General features: G+C 31.6%; 1 protein-coding gene across 1 annotated transcript in view; it reads right to left on the bottom strand.

Moving 5' to 3' along the window:
* The window catches only part of LOC115877717, a 59,755-nt gene that overhangs the window by 9,513 nt on the left and 28,476 nt on the right, over positions 1 to 21,766 (bottom strand). The window contains exons 6-12 of the mRNA XM_030893997.1: positions 11,829 to 11,886; positions 11,651 to 11,767; positions 7,300 to 7,447; positions 1,061 to 1,088; positions 918 to 1,007; positions 670 to 849; positions 145 to 317 (exon numbers count right to left, since the gene is read on the bottom strand). Of these exons, the coding sequence (XP_030749857.1) occupies positions 145 to 317; positions 670 to 849; positions 918 to 1,007; positions 1,061 to 1,088; positions 7,300 to 7,447; positions 11,651 to 11,767; positions 11,829 to 11,886 (794 nt within the window). The remainder of the gene's footprint in view (positions 1 to 144; positions 318 to 669; positions 850 to 917; positions 1,008 to 1,060; positions 1,089 to 7,299; positions 7,448 to 11,650; positions 11,768 to 11,828; positions 11,887 to 21,766) is intronic.

The following is a 21,766-nucleotide window of genomic DNA, read 5'->3' on the forward strand; positions in this document are numbered from 1 at the left end:
AGATTGTTCTTACTTAAGTTAAGGAAAAAGAAACCTTTTAGCTGAAAATAGTCTTGAAAAAGAGGAGAATACACGTCGAAACGTCGTTGTTTATTTCCTGGTCTTAAATCTGCGAACACCATTTCCTATAGATAGTGTTCTGACCTCAATACAACACTCTGCTCAGTAGGTTTTTCCTCGAAAAGTGTATGGAACATTTGGTCTGGAGCGCATTCTGGGGTAACACCACTCTCTACAGTGTACATTATCTGCACCAGTGCTTCTGGAGCTGTTTCTACCAAAGCCTCGTCCGCAGTTGCTACAGGGTTGATCACAGACTAAAATCAAACAGTTTTGTATAAGATATTCGTATTTGTAATGCTTCTCAAATTATCTAAAATAGTTATTTGTGTAACTAGTTCAAAAAGGTAACAAAAAGGTACGAGTGCAAAAAATAACGAGGGTGACTCATTAGCATATTTGAAAAAAACATTTTTTACGAATAATTTGGTACCACATACTTGGTATTTCGAGTCAAATTGCCGTTATGAACCGCATGTTACAACCAGTTTAAAGAAAAAGTAAACAGGAATCATTTTTTATCAGTGTTTTAATATAACAAGAACAAAAAGAATAAAAAAAACCTAGAATATAGTTAGAAAAGTTAAGAAAAAAAAAAGACTCTATTACCTCTTCAATTAGAGCCATTGTCTCAGAATTCAGCCTCAATTGCTGCAGTCTCTTCTTCATGGCGTATTTTTCTTCGGTAAGCATCAAATCCGGAGGAGCTATTTTCAATGTATTTTCGACATCTTCGCTTTCTTCCTCCACTAATCGAGCTACTTCATACGGATCCACATCAATTTTTGGCTAAGTATTAATAACTCATAAAATTAAAAGAAAGAGAGACGTCATAGATTAGTTGATATAGTAAGTACCCTTATAGCTTCATGAGTGACATCTTTGGCAGTCGATGTATAGGAGGGAGTGACGGAAATTGTTTCTTTAACAGTAACTATATCTTTTCCCTAAAATTGACACTTATTAATTATATGGTTTTCATTAAAAGTACCTTGCTTACTTCATGCGATAATCCGAAACCAGGATCCCTGAAATTGAAATTTAGGTGAAAATTAATTTTGTATCAAACTTTATTATACTATGAAAAAAAGGTTGGTAGACACCTCTAAAAAATTCTCTCCAAGTACGAGCTCTTAATTTTAATAAGAAGGTCCTCCGCCTTTCAGTTTTCTGTTTTTTTTTCTTATTATTAAAAAGAAAAATTCATTTATCTTGGTATCTACTATTTGGAAAAAATATCTCGTACCATGCGTTTATAGGAAATTGAATTCTCTACAAAAAAGGTTTCTTACAATTTTTTTGTAAATCTTACCGTTCAAAAGTTATTAAATGTTGAAGTTTGATTATTTAAAGGTAGATTTCTTTTTTTTATGAATTTTATAACTCGTTAACAAAAACTTAAGTAGAACAAGAGTAGAACAAGAACAAGAGTAGATTAAATGATACTTTAACAGCGAGAATAGTTTAAAAACTTTATTTCTTCTCGCACATTTTTTAATTTCTTCCATTTTTGAAAATGTTTGTATTCCTTTTCATAAGTTATTCGGGATTTAAATGGAAGTAGTTTGGATATGGCGTTTGTCGCCTCAGCCTGAATATCTGTTGGTGATTTACTTATTTCGTTTTGAGCCATTTCTGGCTCCAATTCAATGAGCAATCGACACGAAAGAAAATTAAAAATATCGACTCAAAACCATAGACAAACAAATAAAAAGAGACTGACACTGACAAATCTCATGGTAAAGAGTGGGACCGCGTTCCCGTAGCGCAACTCAGAATAACAATTTTGAAACCAATTAGCAGGACCATGGCAGGACATACGTCTTTATTGGTATCTTTCTTTATTATGTGTGCTTTATATGAAAAAGAAAGAGGTAGGTATAAAACGTATCGTAAGACATTATCGCACATTCTGGGGGTAAATTTAAAATTAGCCATTATTAGAAGTATTCTTTCATTCTGAAACTGAAAATTTTCACTTAAACTGATTTATTCCCTATACCACGTAAAGGGAACGTGGTGTAGGGAATAAATCAGTTTAAAATTTGCAGTTTTTTTCAGAGCGAAAGAATACTACTATTATAAGGGAAATTATATAAAAAAGCAAAAATTGTACTGTTTTATAAACATATTTATTTATACATAAAAATAAATAAACTTTTTATAATATAATAACAAAAAATAACAGTGTTTATTCCACCCACCTACCAATTTTAAATGCAGAACAACTGACTGTTGCAGGAAACGATCGGCCAATTTTTTTTGCCATTAAAAATCTCATTTTCGAAAAAACTGCCTAATTGCAATAACAAAGTGAATATCCAAGCAAAGAAGACTTTACGAGAATCATGATTCTGAACCATTTTCAAGTCCAGTTTTAATCCTAAAACAAAAGTAATATAGGTATATTAATAAAGTTTCTGGTTACTATAAACCAGCTATAAACTACCTACCCAAAAAATGAAAAAAATTAATTGTATTAATTTGTTATGTTAAGAGAGGTTCGAAATATTTTTGACACTACTACTTCTACTTTTTTCTTAATAAGATGATAAATATAACTACTTACTTTTATTTTACCGGGTGTCTTTAACATATCTATCAGAGAAAGGGGGCACCAATACATATAGAAAATAGATGATACTGGTTCCTGCAGCAAATAAAATAACAAATAGTATAATCTAAAATTATAAGTAACAAAATATAAATACCTATATGGAACAAAGGAATTTGTTCCCTATCCATATTCATAAGTCAATAAAATGGAGAGTTTAGAAAAAAAGGTAAATCACCAAAAGAAAAATTACCAAACATGACGAATTGTCATGATGTTGTCACCTTGGTTGTCATGATCATAAAATAATTAACTAGAAAGAAGTGTCAACTCTGTGTTAAATCGTGGAAACACGATACGCCACCGAAAGCTTTCGTTGTCGTCTGGAGAACTAATTTTCCAATTGACAGGTTGACATGATAAGGACATGATGGCTTAATTCTCATTTCCGTTTCCGGTTATTCAATGGCGGGTCCTCTTTCAGTTCAAATGTATTTTGTATTTTTTCTTTTCATAAATAAAACCAAAAAATAATTTATTCACATATATTTATTTGAAGTATGGAACAACGTGACTAAATAAACATAAAAATATAGAGGATTGTATTGTTTCAATACCAATTAGTTAATTATATGTACTTTTAACGTAAATTAGTTAAGGTATAAGCATGACTTACAGTAATTTGTAAATAAACACACGTATTCGCAGACTTCAAGGACAGAAAACGGACACAGGGACATGAAAACGGGAGCCTTATACAAAAACCTGAAAACAGAAAAACAAATTTTTTTATACTAAAATTAACAATGTAAAAATATCAATAGGTATAAAATATAAATATACTGTTTAAAAAAGCGTCCATTATTCCCAAAGAGACCTGGCTTATAAATCAAAAAGAAGCAAAAAGAGACTTTTAGTCGGATAACATAATCAGATTATCAGTCCGATTTATTGCATTATTGACAATAAATCGCACATATTGGAGATAAATGATGTTGGCTATAGTTAAAAATGATCTTACCTTGCTGTAAATTGTTTCCATTTTCAAAAAAATCGCCGATCAAAGAGATTATAACACCATTTTCTTGCATCTAAAAAATGTAAAAACAGTGTTTATTTACTACCTATTTTTCATATACATGGGACATACCTACTACGGCAGAAACGTCATTTTCTCCAGGATTCTTCATGTAATATATATTTTATATACTTTATTACCTTTATAATTATAAATTTCAGCCGAAATATTAAATTGAACTTCCAAAACGAAACTAAACGGAATGAATTAAAATGGCGTCGAATATTTTCGACACAATTTTCGAATTTGTTCTAGAACAAATCTGAAGTTGTCTCTGAAACTGAAATCTGTGTATTCTAAACTGTGAAGTTAGACAATAGTTAGACAAAAACAATGCTGTCCTTGTCTAGGCGGCCATACTTGTCGTGAGGAGAATGACAGGAATGACACTAATGACTGTTTCCAATTTTCCTATTTCACTGTCACCCCCCTGGTCATGATGACGAAAACGAAAAGCGATTGTTCTAATTTCTATTTAGAAATAACGTTTTATATTGCTGCTTCTTTCTCTCTTGTTATATTAGAATGAGATAGTGGGCCCAATAGACGCAATGCGCAGATCAACATAAATAGAACGAAATTTTGCTTTCTGAGTTGCGCTACGGGAACGTTCTCCCTCTCTTTGCCATTTAATTTGCCAGTCTCTTTTTATTTGTTTGTCTATGCTCAAAACTGGCAACTAAAAAGACAGCTTTATTTATTTGTTAAATTACATAGAAACTAAGGCCAACCCAGCACAATATTTTTTCTACTCGTAATAAATTCCTTGAAATAATAATTTCTGAATATTTTTTAAAACGAAACTCCCTATGGAAAAAAATATTGTTTTATACACGACGATAAAATTGCATTATCGTCTCCCGAAATTAATTCACTCGCGATTTCATCGCTCGTGAATTAATCTTTTCGGTCGACGATAAAATACCATTTTATCGTCTTGTATAAAAAAATAACTATTATTCCAGTTCGGAAAATCTTTTAAACGGTTAATTTTATCGACCAATCATAAGAAACCATTTTCGTAGAGTAGTAAATTTCCTTCAAAACCAAAGAGTTCTAATCTCTATACAAGAATGAAACAAAAGTTATAAAATATATAAGAAAAAACGTCTGTAGTTTAGTTGACAATTGAAAATCATGAAATTAAAGGTCGTATTAGGGTATACGCATAGACTTAAAATAAAATATAGACTACACTATTTACATCTCAACGCGGACAAACATTCTTTTTTGTACACATGTTTACTTCTGGGTACAGTCGACCGAGCCTTCCTCATCCAGCCTATGTTGTCACGTCTTTAATATTATCAATATTTTTTTTCTTGTTATACACATATATTGAGATATTAATACTACAGTTTAATAAAGTAGGTTTTAATATTCCATAGATGTATTAAATAGTCCTTATACTACTAAATTATAAGTCGGATACTGTTTAAAAAGGATAAGTTCTTTACAATATGATAACACCGATTAGAGGCGAGGGAGCCTATTCATTCATTTATTACCTTGTAGTACGCGTGGCAAGTGTGCGGTAAAGCTTTGATGCCGCTATGTCCCCGGCTGTATTAACGCATTTTCTTAGTTTGTAGTCCTTAAGTGTTTATTTTATTGACTTTTTCTGTTCAAGAACTATAAAATATGGTTCGCCAGTGCCAAATTTGCAAGAAATTTGACTTAAATAATCCATTTAAGTCTTGAAACGACTTTCGACCGGTAGACAACTCTCAATTTGCCCATTGGGAGCCAGTGGCGTTGTTGTAGAAAGGCGCTTATTTAGATAATATTTTAGTAAAATGTAAAATCTGAATTTTTTCTCATTACATTATTTACTTACTTACATTGTAACAAAGTCATAATTATAACCCTGTTAATAATTAATAATGATTTTATTAAAAATATGGTTTATTCTAAAATTATCTTGAGCATATAAAATAACATACAAGAATTTTAAATTGATATTACATTATGAAACAATATTTTTTAATATACCGGGTCGTCTCAAAAGTGGCTCACCCCCTATAACTTTTTTATTTTTTCAGATAAAAAAAACAGATTTGTATGTTATAGGTATATGACATAAATTAGGATTTATTGATGTATTCAGTTGTTTTTGGTCTCTTCCTGTTTCACCGAAATGATTACATCTTTTTATTTTTAAAGGCAACCTCGGTATATTGCTACTTTATTCGATAAAAAATGACACTCTGAATAGAATGACATATCATATGTCAACTTTTGACATTGTCGCTGAAAAACAAATCGTATTTTAAATTTCAATCCAGGGTGCCATGGTGTTGTTAAAAACACTAAGTTTTAATCAAGGAGCCTTGGAAAAATAGTTTTGATCGTCTAATAGGTTTCGTGTCTTGTCTAAGTCGGTTAAAATATGTACAAATCGTATTTTTAATCATACATATGTCAATTTTTTCAAATGGAACAAGGGTGACTCATTAGCATATTTGGAAAAAGCATTTTTTTATGAATATATGATACCACACACTTGGTATTTCGAGTCAAATTGTCGTTATGAACCGCGTGTTACAATTACAATTAAACCATATGCGAAAATGTCAAAAGTTGACATATGATATGTCATTCTATTCAGAGTGTCATTTTCTATCGAATAAAGTAGAAATATACCGAGGGTGCCGTTTAAAGATTAAAAGTTATAGTAATTTCCAAACAGGAAGTGACCAAAAACAATTGAATACGTCAATCAATCCTAATTTATGTCATATACTAACATACTAAATCTTGTTTTTTTATTTGAAAATATAAAAAAAATTATGGGGATGAGCCACTTTTGGGACGCACTCGGTATAATAACCCCAGTTAAATAAATGTAGTTTTCATTTTATCCACTTCCTATCACCTTCCTTGCTTTAATGGAACAGATTTATGTTTTCTCTAATTTACATAAGACATCACTTAACCAGAAAAAAAAATTACAACAATCATATTTTTTTTTCTCTCCCTGTCGCCGATTCTATTATATCTGTTGAATAGATCCTGTTTTGATTAATATTAGGGGTTGTAAATGTTTGACTAAAATTAATAATTTATTATTAATTTCAAAAATTACGTAATTTTGATTATAAAATTTCTTCTATAACGTGTATTTTATTATTTTTATCCTTTTTGGACTCTAAGACGTTTTTTCTAAACTTTTATTTAAAAAACCTGTCCTAAATCTTAATAAAATATAAAAAAGTTTAAATACGATATATTTTTAATTTAATTATAGCTTCATTAAAATAAAAAAATTACCCGGCTATGATATGGAGAGTTCAGGTGTACTTGAGAAACGAAAGAATGTTGTGTTTCTCGGCAGAGTCGTCAGGGAACGACCGTTACGACAGAGACAACCAATATATCGCTCGTGTCGCACTCGTTATAACCTAAAACAATAACACAACAATAACAAGACATTGTCTGACCGCATGTTCCAGCTATTTATGAATGAGATGCTCAGTCTATATTTTATTTTAAGTCTATGGGTATACGAGTTGACTAGGGGGACGTGGAAACTAGCCATAGCCGTAGCTAGCATGGAATTGAGCGATTTTTCAAAAATAGGGATAATTAAGCAATACTGAAAACTTGCAGTTGTTGTTCACTGATGATCACACGAACTCCTTTACCAGAACACTCGTCCATCTCGGCAACCGCCAGATTTTTGATCACTTTCTCAGCCATCTCATCACGTTCTATTCTTTGTTCAGTGTAAGTCTGTTGAAGCACAGGTTCCAAGCCTTTAATATACAACAACATTGTAGATTCTCCAGTATACAGGGTGTCCCAGGCTGAGGGTGCATTAGAAGTTTCTAGAGAACTACAACATCTAGCTTGGAGATTTTTTACACATCACAGTTTCACAACGAGATCTATCGATTAAAAATATTTTCAATATGGCGGCTCGTCCGGAAATACCGAAAGTTGACAGCAACTTTCTTATTTTAAATAGACCCCATTTTTATTACATACTTAAATTCTCTGTAAAATGTTATGAATTTTGATATTAAACATTCTATATCTAACATTGGCCGTTTTTGAGAAAAAAAAAATTTTTGAACGAAAAAACTGCCTGTCAAAAATATGTATACAGGGTTGTTCACCACATACGACACGGAGTATTGTGGCTAAACGATGATATTTTTACAAATTGTAAGTTTGGGGTTCGTTGAAGGACTATTAGAGCTACAATTTAAAAATATTTTTACAAGATACAGAGTGTCCCAAATAAATAAAAAATATCAAAGTTGTATTTTTTTAAATGGAACACCCTGTATATTATTACATTTTAGTTTCTACGATTAAAATAAAGGTAAATTTGATTAAGGTTTATTATATTTAAACCTTACCGTTTTTGAAATATTTTCAATTTTGTGAAATTGCAGTAAAAATTTAAAGCTTCATTTCACTAAGGGTATCAATGTTTTTAATACTAAATATTTAATGAAGTTTATTTATTGATCAGTTATTGTGTTGCAATAATAAAATAATACTACATTATACAGAGTGTCTAAAATCTAAATTTAAATAATTATTAGCTTCAAACGGCAATAACTTCTTTAATCGAAAAAAATGGAATGTTGGCTGTATATTTTAGGGAGAATCAGATGTCACAATTAAATTGTCTATCAAATTGTATTAGAATCCAAGGACAAATAACACCCGAGAGCAAATTGTGACGATGCCATCAAACTTTCGTAGAAAATGCATTTTCTTTAATTTAGACCTCATTTATCAATATATCCATGGAATATTGACATTTTAGATTGTTTTTAAAGCAACAAATGTACAAAATGTAAGTAGATTAGTAATATTATCGTTTTTAGCAAAACGATAATATTACTAGCCCATTTGTATGCAAAAAAACTATTTAAATCTTTATAAAAGAGTATACCACTAATTAAATATAACACCATTATTTCAGCCCATATACTAATTAATTACATACTTAATTGTGTTCGTTAATAAATTATTATAAATAAATGTGGATTTGAGTCAGAAATCAATATAATAATAAGTTATCAAATTAAAGTCTCTGTTGTTATAAATAAGCATTTATTAAAAAATGAAATATCATTTTTAAGGTGTTACTTTTTATCACACTGTCTAATGCCCATACAAAATTCAGTTTTTTAGTATTTGGAGCAATTATTATTAATCAACGCAAACAGTCAGTTAATGTAGTTTGAATACTGGAATCATATTAATTGATCCTCTTTAACAAATATTTAAACACTTTTTTTTTATTTTTCAATGAAATAAACGAATTATATCGACAATATTACTATCTGTACTCTTTAAAAATTTGGTACATCTTTAAAAATAATCTAAAATGTCAATAGTCCATGGGTATATTGATAAATAAGTTCTAAATTACAAGAAAATGCATTTTCTACGGAAACTTAAACAGATAGGTAAAAAATGGTATAATATAATTTGATAGACAATTAAATTGTGCATCTGATTCTCGTAAAATATACAGTCTATTTAAATTAAACAAGTTATTACCGTTTGAAGCTAATAATTATTTAAAATAAATTTTTAGACACTCTGTATAAGGTAGTATTATTTTTATTATTGCAACACAATAACTGATCAGTAAATAAACCAGTAAATATTTAGTATTAAAAACTTTGATACCCTTGGAGAAATGAAGCCTTAAAATTTTTACTGCAATTTCACAAAATTGAAAATATTTCAAAAACGGAAAGGTTTAAGTATAATAAACCTTAATCAAATTTACCTTTATTTTAATCGTAGAAACTAAAAATGTAATAATATACAGGGTGTTCCATTTAAAAAAATACAACTTTGATATTGTTTACTTATTTGGGACACTCTGTATCTTGTAAAATTATTTTTAAATTGTACCTCTAATAGTCCTTCATCGAACCCAAAACTTACAATTTGTAAAAATCTCATCGTTTAGCTACAATACTCCGTGTCGTATGTGGTGAACAACCCTGTATAGCCTAAACGTCAAATTTAGTGATTACCACAGACACTGTGACATAAAGAGAAAACATCTATTTCAAAAAATAAATTGTTCAAATGTCATATAATAATGGCGGTAGTTGTCATGAAATTGAGCGATTAAAAAATTATCATAAATCATCTATTTCAAATAGAAACCCACTTTTTTATTTCACTAATGAAAAGGTTTCCCAATTGGTTACTTTTTAACTATATGTTCTTATATTTGAAATAAATCGTTTTTAAGTTATTGAAGATTTAATTTGAAAACGTATATTTTTCTTGATTTTATATAGCTTCCTTTGACATTAAGTGTCAAATGGTCAGACAATTTATTTCCATCTGTCAGAAAACGAATTATTTCAATTTCCTATATTATTAATACTGCCTGCTTAAGAAGCTTTTTTAAACAAAAAGTGTATTTATAAAAATATATCTCGTATTTTCGCTCTTTAGTGATATCTAAATAGTTGATATATTAATAATATTCCGTATGATCGAAAAAAAACAGCGCAAAGTTGGCTCGGAAATGATTTTTGAACAAAACGTCACAATATAACATGGTACCAATGACTAAAGAATCCAAGGATAAATAACACCCGAGAGCAATTTGTGACGATGCCATCAAACAGTGCCGTGGCACATATTTTTCTTAACCTAGCTGTTTGAAGCAATATTTATATTTTTTGATAATTGTTTTGACTACGCCTATGGTGTATCATCCTAATTAATTACGAAAAAAACGTATTAAAATGTTAACAAAAGGTACAAAACTAGTATCGACGTATAGCACATATCAAGTACATATAGATGTTAATTGAAATTGAAGAATAATTATCGAATTCAATAAGAAAACGCTAAAAAGTTGGAGTGGACTGTTTATTTACCTATGAAACGTAACTCCTGGCTCTTTCTTATCGCTGCTGCTTTTACACTTGAAAGCTGAACAACTAATCACCATTATAATAAAGTTTATACAAAGTTTACTACACACAAACTATTAAAAATCGTTAAAATTGTCGCTGGTGACCAAATGACGACTCAATGTTTGCCATCAAAAGAAAGGTCTCTAAGGTCACAAATTCTGCTGCAGCCCGTATAGGGGCGTTACATGTCCTTATATTCTTTAGTCATTGCATGGTACCTACCTATTGTTTTACTGTTTTACATCACTTGACGTTTAAAGTCATAGGCTACTAGTTAAATCAAGAAAAATATATACGCTTTAAAACTAAATCTTAAATAACTTAAAAAATATTTATTTTAGGTAAAGGAACATATATAGTCAAAAAGTAACGAATTGAAAAGCCTTTTCACTAGTGAAATAAAAAAAGTGGGTTTCCATATGAAAAAAATTATTTATGATAATATTTTAATCGCTCAATTCTATGACAGCTGCGGCCATTATTATATGACATTCGAACATTTTAATTTTTGAAATAGATAGACACATGTTTTCTCTTTATGGCAAAGTGGCCGTGGTAAACACTAAATTTGACGTTTAGGCTATACACATATTTTTGACAGACAGTTTTTTTCATTCAAAAATTTTAAATATTTTTTTTCTCAAAAACGGTCAATGTTAGATATAGAGTGTTTAATATCAAAATTCATAAAATTTTACAGAGAATTTAAGTATGTAATAAAAAATGGGGGCACCCATTTAAAATAAGAAAGTTGCTGTCAACTTCCGACATTTCCGGAAGTGCCGCCATATTGAAAATATTTTTAATCCATAAATCTCGTTGTGAAACTATGATGTACAAAAAATCTCCGAGCTAGATGTTGTAGTTCCCTAGAAACTTCTAATGCACGCTCAGCCTGGTACACCCTGTATATTCACTGTATTTCTAAAGATCTAAAGCCAAGCTAACAAACCTGACAAATAGCGTTCAAACTAAGTTTATTGATATGCTCCTTCCCTAATCTTTTTATTTTAAAAATAATACAAATAATACTTATTAACCTACCAGCTGGGGTTACTATCATCTGTTGTTGTACCTCACTAATATCTTGACCTCTTGCATATACCTTTCCGTCGTCCCGTAAAGCTCGTTGAAGCAGGTCATGAGTAACTGGAGTCTCCACTAAGAAAATATATAAAAATTTATTTTTTATTTTTTGTAACATATTTATAGTTATTATTACCCTTTGCCACTCCGGCACTGGCCATTTCAAACTGTTGCTGAGCCATTTCTGGAGTCATCTGTATTAGTTAATGTCATTTAATAGTGTATTTATTGTATAACTATTTAAAAACGATTGATATTGATGAACCAGTACATTGAATCAACATATTTTAAGGAGTATTTCATAAATAACAAACTTCATATACTTTCTACCTTTTATTAAACTTAATACAAAAATATTATGGACTTGTATTACCTATTGTTAGAAATATGATTATATAAACAAAATTGATTTATTTTTGGGAAGATAAGCACGGACCGCTGTCGGTCGCGCCAGTGTGAGACACTTCAGCACGCTCGTTTCAATGTTGTCTGTGTTTATTAAAGTGTCCTGACGTATTATTTGTGATTTATAGTTGATTAAATGTGTTGAATTGTAATGTATCGGAAAGGTTCTGTGTTTTTATTATTTAATTGCTAAAATCAGAAGTGGGATAGAGCTTACACCACAATAAGCTTTTGAGTGGCATGGTGAAACTTGGAGGATGCATTTGAATAAGATAAGTACACAGTTTCTAATTAGGTTTACAAATCGAAAGTGTTGGTTGATGTTTGTGGCTTTGGAAAAGTACGAAAAGTTAATAGTTCATTTAATCAGTTGAGTATAATAAAGTAAATTTTTAAAGAAAATGAGTCACGGCGTCATGTCGCAAAACTCAGAAGCATTGCCGCATTTAGATTGAGCATTGCAGTGTTTATATTAAGCAGTTGGAACATTTAGCAGTTTTAGAGCCCAAACAGATAGCCTGTATAAAGTTACGGAGGGAAATATTACAATGATTATTATTAAAACAAGTATTTTCTGCATTATTTCATAGCGGTTTAAGTTTAATTAAGTTTTTATAGTCTGAAATAGTCTGAATAAGTTTTAATGATCTGTTTATTACTGGTAAATACATTGGTACATAATGGTTGGTTTAAAATATTAGCCACACCGTTTAAATTTTAATACGTTTTTCTAATTGCATAACAAATAACAACACAGGAAAGTTTTTGTCAAGAAAAAAACATTGATCGGTATTTATTCAGGCGAAGTGATAAATATTGTCGCTTTTGTTTGCAAGGCTGCTGTTGTTTTTTTACTTATTTCTTGCAGGTTAAAATAGTTTTGTTTTGTTGTTTTGACTAAATTAGTCATTATGTCATACATGCCATATTTTGTTATATGTTTTTATTTTATTAAAGTATAGGAAAAGTAAACATTCTAACTGAACTTATTAATTATTACTTGTAAATAGTAATATTATTCGTTACATATACGAATAAATGAATGATCCTGAAGAAAACAGTTGCATTTGTTATGTTTATATTATCTGTGGTTTTATGCAGGGGATTTCTCTCTCTCAACTAACTAATTTTAAAACGCAAATTATTAATAGATGAGATGCATTACTGAGATGCCACTTATTTTTTGTATATGGGTTGAACTAGTTTTCTTTATTAGTCATTGTCTACTTAAGTTTTGCTATCTATTGCAGAAATATAAAAAAATGGTGATAAAAATATTAATTATAATTAGTTAATGTAGATATAAGAATACGAATGGCACGTGTTAGAAATGAATGTGTTGAAAGCATAGACGCTTTGCACTGTGAGTAATGTGTGAGTGTGTAGTGCTGTTAGTAATGTAATAATTTAGTAATGTATTAGTAATATTTAGAGTGTTGAAAGCTTGGACGCTTTGCACTGTTGTAGGGTGTTGAAAGCTTGGACGCTTTGCACTGTTGTAGTATTTGAGTGTTGAAAGCATGGACGCTTTGCATTATTGTAGAGTGTTGAAAGCTTGGACGCTTTGCACTGTTGTAGTATTTGAGTGTTGAAAGCATGGACGCTTTGCACTGTTGTTGAGTGTTGAAAGCATGGACACTTTGCACTGTTGCGTTGTAGCGTGTTGAAAGCATTGACGCTTTGCACTGTTGTAGTATTTGAGTGTTGAAAGCATGGACGCTTTGCACTGTTTTAGAGTGTTGAAAGCATGGACGCTTTGCACTGTTGTAGAGTGTTGAAAGCATGGACGCTTTGCACTGTTGTAGAGTGTTGAAAGCATGGACGCTTTGCACTGTTGTAGAGTGTTGAAAGCATGGACGCTTTGCACTGTTGTAGTATTTGAGTGTTGAAAGCATGGACGCTTTGCACTGTTGTAGAGTGTTGAAAGCATGGACGCTTTGCACTTATGTAGTATTTGAGTGTTGAAAGCATGGACGCTTTGCACTGTGGTAAAGTGTTGAAAGCATGGACGCTTTGCACTATTGTAGCGTGTTGAAAGCATGGACACTTTGCACTGTGGAAGAGTGTTGAAAGCATGGGCGCTTTGCACTGTTGTAGAGTGTTGAAAGCATGGACGCTTTGCACTGTGGTAGAGTGTTGAAAGCATGGACGCTTTACACTGTGGTAGTATTTGAGTGTTGAAAGCATGGACGCTTTGCACTGTTGTTATATTTGAGTGTTGAAAGAATGGACGCTTTGCACTGTTGTAATGTTTAAATGTTGAAGGCATGGATACTTTGTACTGTTAGTAATATGTAAATATTGAAAGCATGGTAACATGTAACATATAAGTATGTAACATATAAGATTGAAAAAAAAATATTTCTGAGAATGTAATGAATGAGTATTGAAAGTCTGAAAGGTTATGAGTAAATTGATTAGCTAATAGAGTAGTAGCTTGATTCGTTATAAAGAAACCTCTCTAATTAGGATACCAATTCCTATAAGAACAACTGACTACTCAGAATATCACCTTTGGTGGATAGCAATGAAGAATTCCTCGAAGAAAACATATTATAGCTTATATCGCTGAAAAGCTTAAAAAATGGCGCTTTTTATGAAGTCATGGCCAACTATGCTTTTCATTTAAAAAAACATATGTTTGTGTCATATGTCAAAAATGACAGGCTTTAGAAGAAAACGGAGGACACAGTCTCATTAAGGATGTGAATAACTTTTTGTCTAAAATAGTTTATAATGGAATTAGGGACAATTTTTAAAATAGCCGAAATTTGTTTTTTTCGAAATATCTAGTAAGCCATGAACTTTTTCAAAAATCTGAAAGGAGCATATTTATGACCCCACAAAACTGCAATTCTTTCCCCATTTAACCGACTCTCTATCTCTAGTAGTTTCCGAGATACCCATAGAGAACATCGTAAGAAACTCACCCTGTATATTTATAATTAATTTATTTTTGTTTCCTAAAATGTTTTGATTAAAAGAAAGTATGTAAAAGTGGGCAACGCTGTGACGGTCAAGCTTAATGACGTCACTAAAAGTTTATTTGGTATGAACTGTATCTAAAAAAAATACCTTAATGTGATACAATTTCGCAAACAATACATACACCTTTTCGAACAAATCTTTTGGCATTACTTTCAGAATTTATTGGTATTTCAGTGATATAATTTTTACAGCCTGGTCTAAAATGAGTTTCAGTCTCATTGCAAAATGGTTCTGTTTTAAAAACGCAACATTTAAATAATTCTTCTTTGTTAACATCTTCATCAGTATCTTTAGTATTACTTAAAAGAGTAGGGTTCAATAAAATGGAGGGTAACATATCAAAATACGTTTGGGGAAGAAGATCTGAGAGTTTATTTGTTTTAGAATCAATTCTAGCACCCAAAATAAACATTTTTTCAATTATTTTTCCACAACCCACTTCAATTTGATCTGTATCTTTTATTATATCATATTCCAAAGCGACTCTATCCATAGCAATATTATTCTTCCTAGAAAACTCTATCATGGTAGACACCAACAAAGTCCTTGGAAAGAAAAAGGCACCAAACCAAAACCGTTTAAAGTTTGTAGCACTTAAATATTTAAAAAACGCCACTTTACTTTTGAAATCTTGTAAAAACTGAGATAAATTTGATAGAGTTGGATAAGAATACTTTAACCACATCTTAGGTATCTGGTTTTTGTTTAATTCCTTTGCCAGAATTTCAAGATCTTCATTTAGCGCTTCTTCACCAATCAAGCAGAGACGTAAATTATTTATAGAATCAAGTATGGCACTTAAAAGTAAATTGTATAAGTTAATTTCCCTCAAAATGTATTCATCTGCATCATATTCTTCTATTCTGGTAGGTAGTGACGAAATTATATCATCTACAGACTCTAAAATCTTAATTTCGTACCCATCATTAACTTTGGCAACATCTTGAACTAATCGACCTCCTAAATTGTTAAAATTCTGGATATCAACCTCCTTGTATCTAAGAAACTCGTACTGTGTTAAATAAAGAACTTCTGGATCATCTTGCGAAGGCAACTTAGAGATCTGCTTTAGATAATCTGCTCTATCGTTCTTGATCGGTATTCCATACTCCTTAATATCGTTGAAGAAGAACTTTCCTTTTTGTAAAACTCTTTCATTAAAACAATCTATCAAGATTTCATTTATAAAACGAATTTCCCAATGATTTTCTAAATATCCACAGTAGTTACATTCCCCAATTAAATAATATACTTTCTCAAAAAGACATTCTTCTGAGTTCACTAAGTTCCTCAATTCCTCCAAAGACATCAGAATGTCTGACTCAGAAAAATGGTAAGGTACGTGCCAGTTTAGGATATTGTATCGTTCTTGGAGAAGAAAATGAAAATGGCAGAAACTATACAATAATTTGGAGAATATGTCTTGTTTTCCAGGACATCCATAGAAAAATTCCTTAGAATTCACTGGAGCCTTTTTGTAAGTTTTTAACAAGTTTTTCTTCAAACTATTTGGAGCTTCTTCAACTACTTTTATAGAGTTTTGAATCAAATCTAGCGGAATTTGACATTCAGGCTTACAAGATAAAAACAACCTAAAATTCTCATGAGTATTCTCGAAATCAAAACCTTCCAAAAGCTCCTCTAATTCATCCAACCAGTCTCTAACAAGATGACAGTTCTGGAACAAGATCCAATATCCCTGTTTTTGACCATCTTTTAACAAATTCACTGCTTTTTGTAGATTTCTCTGGCCCAAACTTAAGTGTTTAAACTTATGTAACACTTGTTTGGTGCTGGCAAAAGTGTGTACGATTTTCAAAACGTTTAGTGAAGGAATCAAGACAAAAAGTACCGGTGATAGATTGTAGGTTTCGTTATAGATTTCTTGCATATCGAAAAAAATTGGTTTTAAGTATTGTGACCCTAATGTTGTTTGGATAAAGTTTAAAATACCTTGATGTGTTTGGTGAGGCTTAAGTAGTTTTATTAAAATTAACTTTTCAATTTCGCCGATATTGTTCCATGGATAAGGCAAATCGGTAGATGAACTAGACATAAATGTTGCCCACTGTTCATTTTCCTTAAATGATTTAATTATACCAGCAAAAACAGGCAAATTTTCAATTTTTTTAACATTAATCCAGGTATTTTCTTCAACCCAAGATGGCTTATTATCTGAAGACTCACCTTCCAAGATGTTTGCATCAAAAAATATATTTAACTCTTCATTCAATATCGTCCCTCTAGACATAGCAACCTTACAAGCTAGCCAAAACGTAAACAATAGCTTATGTTTTTCAAACAAACCCTTGATCACACTCTTGTACAAATCAAAAGTCATAGTACTGCATAATTTTTGACACCTAACTTCCAGTACTTTCGACTGTTCGGCATTGAGGATAGATGAAAAAAACAAATTATTAAACCAGTCTAAAGAAAATTGATATACTGAATTTATTTTTTGCAAATCGTTGACACAAAAGTATAAATTTGTAACATACTCAGCCACTACTCTGTACCCTTTTTTAAAATCCTGAATTATCTCATCAATCTTTTTGGTTTCTTCTTGTTTAACACGTACATTTTTTGCTAAGTCTTTGAAATTATCCAGCACAGATATACTTGCTTCATCCTCCAGAATATCAGCCTGACTTTCACAAAGAGTATCTAGAATCTTTACTTCAATCTCTTTCAATTCTGCCTTGTTTTCTCTGTTTTTCCAAACAAGTTCTTTAGATAACTTTTTGATTTCCGGTCTTTCAATTTCAACGACAACTTTCAAAAGTCCTTCTTCCAAAGACTTTCTTGTTAACTGGAAATTGATGATGGTAAGTCTGCTTTTGAAATCTAAGCTGTAGGATGGATTTGGTTTGGTACAAACGATATACAGTCTAAAGTTCCTATCGATTTTCGTATCTTGTTTATCTAAAATTGTATATAGATCATTGTTTTGTATAAAAGTTTCTCCATACAACAAGTAATTCAAGCAAGGTGGAATATACCCATTAGTATCTTTGATTAAAATTGGTTTTCCATACTTCACGCAGATTTTAATATGGTCCATCCAGTTTCCAAAACTAAATTTGGACACTGTCAAGTTATTTCCATTTTCAGTACGTTGTATCCAGTTACAAGCCTGAGCTTGTGGATCTAAGAAAACACAAAACTTCTTAGAATGGTTATAAATTATGGCATTTTCGACAAAAAAGTCATCGAGAGGTAATCCATACTCTTTCCAGCTTTCGATTTCGACAGTATTGGACAAAACCAGAGAGAAGTTAAAAGTTTTGGAACTTGGTACTTCGCTTTCTTCTATATATTGTCTCCATTTTGATATAATCGTTGGTCTAAGAGAGTTATTTAATGATGCAAGATAAGCTACAACAGCACTGGACAGCATTATGTCACCAGCAAGCACATCAAAGTGTTTTTGTAAGTCTTGTGTAGCTTTGGACCATCTTAAATTCTCTTCACTTAGCCCTCCAATTAGTTTCTGAGCACTACCTAGCTTCTTACTACATACATTCACTTCAGCTTGAAGCTTAGTTTGTTTCTTCGTAGCTTCTTTCAGCAATTTATTCAAAGCAGCAAGTTTTTCTTCAATCCTGACAACTTCCTCCTTTTTCTCGTTCAATACTATCATAGTTTCAGCGTACTCTTTTTCTGCCTTATTTAGTTTTTCCTTCTTTGGAGCTACTTCCTTGGCGACCTTATCATACATATCCATCGCTATGATCCATTTACACAAGCCTTCAGCTGCACTGGAAGCCTTAGCTACAACGTGAGGTTTAAAATCCTTATGAGGAAGATAATCTTTTCGAATTTTTACCATAATCTCCGGCTTAATATGGTCTTTATCAAAGTCTTTGAGAGTTTGAAGAAAATTCATGTCTCCTAGAATTCTTTTGGATGGTCCCCAGTAGTCTATATGCTTTCTTCCTGTACTTGCATCAGGAATTCTGTCAGGTTTGACGTCTTTAATCACGCATACCGATGCCATAACTAATTTAATGGCATCTGGAGGGTTTTTCATGGATTTTACCAGAGTTATATCAGAAGGTTTTAGTGTATTCAAAGCAGAAATTGCGTCTTCTAAAATTGGGATTGCCTGAGCCAATTCTGACTCGCATTCAGACTTCAAAACCTGAGCTATAATCGCTTGTTCACTGGCGATTTTTTCATCTTTCCTTACCAGAGCCGAAGCTTTTTCTACTTCGATAGTCTCTAAAGCAATTTCTTCGGTCATGCCTTTAGCATTCTTCGTCATCAACTCAAGTTGAGGTTGGTATTCAGCCAGTGATTTCTGCATAAGAAGAATTTGGTTTGCTGCGTAAGATAGCTTTTCTAAACCTTGAATATATCTATCTTTCTTGGTCTTGAGTTTTAGCTGTTTGGTTGATATTAAACTGGAAAAAAGTTGAACCATGTGAACATAAGCTTTCGGTGTGGTAAAGCCCAGAAGATCACGAACTTCCTGGGCAGTTCTGTGAAAATGTATTGCTGAATTAATTGCCTGAGCTTTAATATTATCTGTAAGATTAACATCCTTTATCCAAGACAGAGCTACAGATTTCAGAGCTTCGTCTGGCCAATCTTTCCAACGTATGACAGTACATTTTGTCACCAATGCTGGATATTTGCAAAGCCTCCTCCTGAGCAATCCGTTATCAAAATTCAAACTCAAAATCAAATGCAGATTTTCCCTGCAGGTTTTTTCGAAATACATGAACACTCTGTGGGGTGTTATGTCCAAATTCCTGTTTCCTCCTTGAGCAGATAATCTGGCCAACTCCAAAATTTCATGCTGTTCCGCTAATGTGAATAAATCAATCACAGATCCTTCTCTTAAATAATAATCTATGATTTCCAGAAAGCTATCGTTTAGAATAAGTTCTTCATTGATGAATAAAACGATTTTTTTATTCAAACCTCCGCAAGTCTTGAAAATATTTTTAAAATCCCCTAACCAGGAAGTTATGTTATAATCGCCTGTCAAAATAGGCTGACAGAATTCGTGTTTGTACATGTAAGACACTAATTTTGTCAGAGATTGCCTTCCATATCCTGTTCTGCCAAGGAATAAAGCATTTTCTCTAGATAAAGATAAAATTCTTCCAATCCTTGCCAGTTTTTCCAAAGCATAATCAAAAAATATTATGTCCAGCTTAAATCTATGACTTTTATTGTATTCTGTTATAGTCTGGTTGCATGTATCTACAAATTGTTCAAAATTTAATTCGTCATAACGACGTGACTCTGTATTAACACATCTGTCGTGGAAAGTTCCAAAAAACAATTTGGAAAATGTTATAGGTTCTTCAGAATTTCCAAAAGCCTCCTCCAAGTTTTCTGCAAAATGTTCCTCGGCAGTTTCCTTTAATTTTTCCAGAAACCAATCCCTGTCTTTTGCGTCAAACCTATCTGAATAAACTCGAGTCATCTCGTGAATCCATAATTTTACATATATCTTCTTATTAGCATCAAATGATTCTTTTTTAAGAAGACTACAACCTTCTATTACTTTAGAGATACTCTCCAAATCAAAAATGTAATGACATCTATTCAATGTTGGCTTTAAATTGTTCTGTATCAAATTATATATCGCCAAAGTAGCGGAAATGATTTGATTAACAGCAACAACTATATCACTAGGAAATCCAGATTTTTTCCAGGTATTTAATAGACTCTGTGAATATATCTTTGAAATAGTTTCACCAGATATTTTATTGATACCAAACAAATTAAAATGTCTAAGAAATCTTTTGGATACGGCATTTCCAGAAGATATGCTGGAAGAACCTATAAAATTAACGTCTTTAATAGAAATTTTATCGAAATTTTTTAAATCAAACCAGGAGTTGTGATCAAAATGCTGTCTTAAAAGTTCTGTAACATCGCCAACACCATATTTATCATTAATAGTCATGTTAAGATCTTCAAGAAAGAATATGGATTTCTTTTTTGTACTTGGAGTGTAATATCCTTGTTTTCTTTTATTTAACTTGGACAACATCAACGTTTGTAGAGATCTGGCATTCATCATTCTATCAAAGGTGATTATACACTTCTCATATTCATCCTCGTTGAGTTTCCTTTCGTAACAATCCCTGATAATGGTGGATTTTCCGGTACTTCTGGATCCCAGAATAAAAAGACGTTTGTTGTATTTGATGTAAAGATCCAAAAAAAAGTTGCATCTTAGACTGTCAACTGTAGGTACCAAAACTTTGCTTAAGTACTGACTTTGAACAATTTTCTCATTTTTTAGTAAGTCCGACCATAGTTTCCATGTACCTCTTTGTTTGTACAAGTAACAGTATTCCAACAACACGGCGTCATGAGGTACACTAACCTCTAAACGTTCTATACCCTCGGGATAGGGACAGTCACCATTTTGACCTCTCCAAAGTATTTTAAAGAATTCATCAAATTTCTGTTGAAGACCGTTATCTAAAAAACTGGAAAAACCTATAACACCTGCTTGAAGAAATGTCGCGTGGATCCAGGTGGGCATATTTTTAGGATCTTCTTCTTTTTTGTTTACCTTTGAAGTGGCATCGTCTAAAATAATTTGAAAGTAAGTCAAAGTGTTAGTTACCAAGGTGTTTGTGTCAACAGGCCAGCTTGTTTCAACTACTAGTGTTTTGAGGTATTCCAGACATGGAGGAATAAACCATTTAA

The sequence above is a fragment of the Sitophilus oryzae genome, unplaced genomic scaffold (assembly GCF_002938485.1).
Source record: "Sitophilus oryzae breed Bouriz unplaced genomic scaffold, Soryzae_2.0 scaffold_1498_pilon_pilon, whole genome shotgun sequence".
NCBI classification, from domain to species: Eukaryota; Metazoa; Arthropoda; class Insecta; order Coleoptera; family Curculionidae; genus Sitophilus; species Sitophilus oryzae.